This window comes from Sinocyclocheilus anshuiensis, unplaced genomic scaffold (assembly GCF_001515605.1).
Source record: "Sinocyclocheilus anshuiensis isolate Anshui unplaced genomic scaffold, SAMN03320099.WGS_v1.1 scaffold2170, whole genome shotgun sequence".
Lineage (NCBI taxonomy): Eukaryota > Metazoa > Chordata > Actinopteri > Cypriniformes > Cyprinidae > Sinocyclocheilus > Sinocyclocheilus anshuiensis.
In genome coordinates, this window is record NW_015558572.1 from 365,892 (window position 1) to 368,736 (window position 2,845).

General features: G+C 35.4%; 1 protein-coding gene across 1 annotated transcript in view; it reads left to right on the forward strand.

Annotated features, from left to right (window-relative positions):
* Positions 1-2,845, forward strand: part of LOC107679649 (eukaryotic translation initiation factor 3 subunit E-A) — a 47,449-nt gene that overhangs the window by 42,303 nt on the left and 2,301 nt on the right. Inside the window, exon 12 of the mRNA XM_016475262.1 lies at positions 1,681-1,783. Within this exon, the coding sequence (XP_016330748.1) occupies positions 1,681-1,783 (103 nt within the window). The remainder of the gene's footprint in view (positions 1-1,680; positions 1,784-2,845) is intronic.

Here is a 2,845-nt window from a genome sequence, read left to right on the forward strand (position 1 = left end):
TAAGTTATCTAGAATTATTTATGGAGCAGATAAAATACATATAATCATTTATTAATCAATTATCATTTTGACTTAAGTATTTTCTTTATTTAAAGGCTGAAATGTGAGGTTTACCTTTTTATGAAACTTTTTTAAAGCTTTATTTGAACATTTACATTAGATATTTGAACATGCTATTAAACTGTTGTCAGTCAAGTTGTCATTTCAAATGCGAACATCATTGATAAGTGATTATGCAAACAAAAAGTCATTTTATTTGTTGTTTGATTTTTAAATATAAAACTTGAAGCGATTTATGTGTCGGTACTTTTTTAACATCTCCAGCACGTTAACAATACCGTGATAACACTGATAACCGTGATAATTTTGAAAAGAATCGATGACATTTTGTTTTCATCATCGCTCCATGTAATACCTAAAGGAAATGTTCTTAATCGCAATACTGCTTGTCCACAGAGTATATGGGAAACAGCTTTTCCACCAGTGCCAATACTTTTTTAACATCTCCAGCACGTTAACAATACCGTGATAACACTGATAACCGTGATAATTTTGGTCACTATAATCGTGATAAGAAATTTTCATACAGTTACATCCCTAGTCTAGACCTCTAGGTCTGCGGGCCTGTAATGGATGTACAGCTATCTAAACTTCCCAGTGTCCTAATTGGTTTCCTGTTCCTTTTCGGCTGTAATTGTTCATCAGCGTGCCGCATGCTTCACGGAGTGCTTTGGGGCTGCCGAAGAGCTTGGATTTCATGTCCTTGCTTTAACCCCTGGAGTCGTCAAGCATTCCTTTTTTCCGTAGCGAGTGTCACCGCTTGATGTTGGACATGTGTTAACCATCACCAGCTTGGAACACGTGATGTGACAACCGGCACATTCGTTGGCGGTTAGCTCTTAAATAATGAGCTTTATGACCAATCTAGCCTGTCACGCGTCATTTTCTGAGAGTTTCACTGGGAGCGAAATGATATAAGCTGTCATCTCTGCCTGTCTCCAAACGCATGCTGTTGCCACGGTGGGTGATTGAGTTAACATTTCACTGTGAAAGCATAGTCATTGTTTTTGGAAACCTGGTGTGTAGGCTTTAGTTAAAGAACAGAATGGTACAAACCTGCTCTTTCTGGTAAGCACAAAATGAGCTTGGCCAAAAAGAAAGCCAGCTGCGGTAGTAGGATTTGGGATCAAAGAACACTAGAGCCCCTGCTGCCACCTTCCTCCCTCAATGACACATTTGTGAAGGAGAAAACTTGCTTCATTTATGGAGAGTTTCTCCAAAATGTCAGGTGGGGATGGTCAGTGGAAGTCATGCAAGCGCAAGCATTGTATTTTAATTCTGTCTGCAAAGTTAGTTTCATCGCTACCTTGACCTCATACTCACGAAAGCGCAATGATGTAATTGTACTCCGTTTTTATGGGTTTCTTAGTGCAATTAGAATCACAGACTTGATTACATAATGCAAGGCATTTGTCACTCTTGAACAGACATCTAAATGCTGAGCTATGACAGTAAACCTATTATCATCCAGCACTTTCGATCAGCACTTTAAACCTGTGCGCACACACACACACTCCACAAGCTTGTTATATACCTCACAATTTTCACGTAATGCCATCAGTGTATATAATGTTCTCCCTTTAGCTAAGTTTTGTCCTAATGGACTGTGTTGCCCCGCAGTATGCTGGCCGATAAGCTGAATATGACCCCCGAGGAGGCAGAACGATGGATTGTCAACCTCATTCGTAATGCCAGGCTGGACGCCAAAATCGACTCCAAACTGGTGAGTCTCTCATATTTTATTTCACTCTTGTTTCTCGGCCTCCCTCCTCAGATAGCAAACGATTGATAGATGCTGCGTTAGTGTCCTTTAATTAGTCTGAAAATCAAATTCAGCCTCTTTTGTGCGGGGATTGTGTTCTGCTTTAAAACATAAAGGAGTGGCAATCAATTACGTCAGTAATTCTGCTCAGTGCTCGCTTACTCTCCATATCCTTCCTCGAGGGTAAGAGGACTGTGATTACGGTCCTGAAGGAGGGTCATTCTCAATATGGTGACAAACACGTACCTTTACTTCTTAGTCATGACAAAGATTAATATTTAAGAAGGCCTATATGTAGAAACCATTCTATAACTTTTCTTTCTTTCTTTCGTTTTATTTTACTTAAAAAAAAAATAAATAAAAAAAAATAAATTCAAATTTTTTTATTTGTTTTTACTCATTTTGTTTGTCCATATTAGTCATTAGTCTTGGGTTTACCAAGTGTATAAAAACAAAAGTTATAAACAATTTTAAATTTGTCATTTAAATACAAGTTCAGATAAAGAATAGGCTATACAGATTTGCTTATGGTGCTTTTCTCCCACCACTTATTACATTTTAATTTAAATTAGAAAAAAATATATATTAATTGATTATTTTTTTAATGTTTTACACTACTGTTCAAACGTTTGGTGTCAGTAAGATTTATTTTTAATGTTTTTAAAGGCTTACCAAGGCTGCATGTATTTTATCAAAAACATAGTAAAACTGTAATATTGTGAAATAACAGTTTTCTATTTTAAATAACATTTAAAATTTATGTTCATGTGATGCAAAGCCGAATTTCCTTCAGAAATCATTTTGATATGTTGATTTGGTGCTCAAGAAACATTTCTTATCGATGTTGAAAACGGTTTTGCTGCTTAATATTTTTGTGGAAACGGTGATACTTTTTTTTAAAATTCAGAATTCTTTGAAGAATAGAAAGTTCAAAAGGACAACCTTTTTTATATATATAAATATATATATATATATATATATATATATATATATATATATATATATATTGAAAGTTACTCAGCT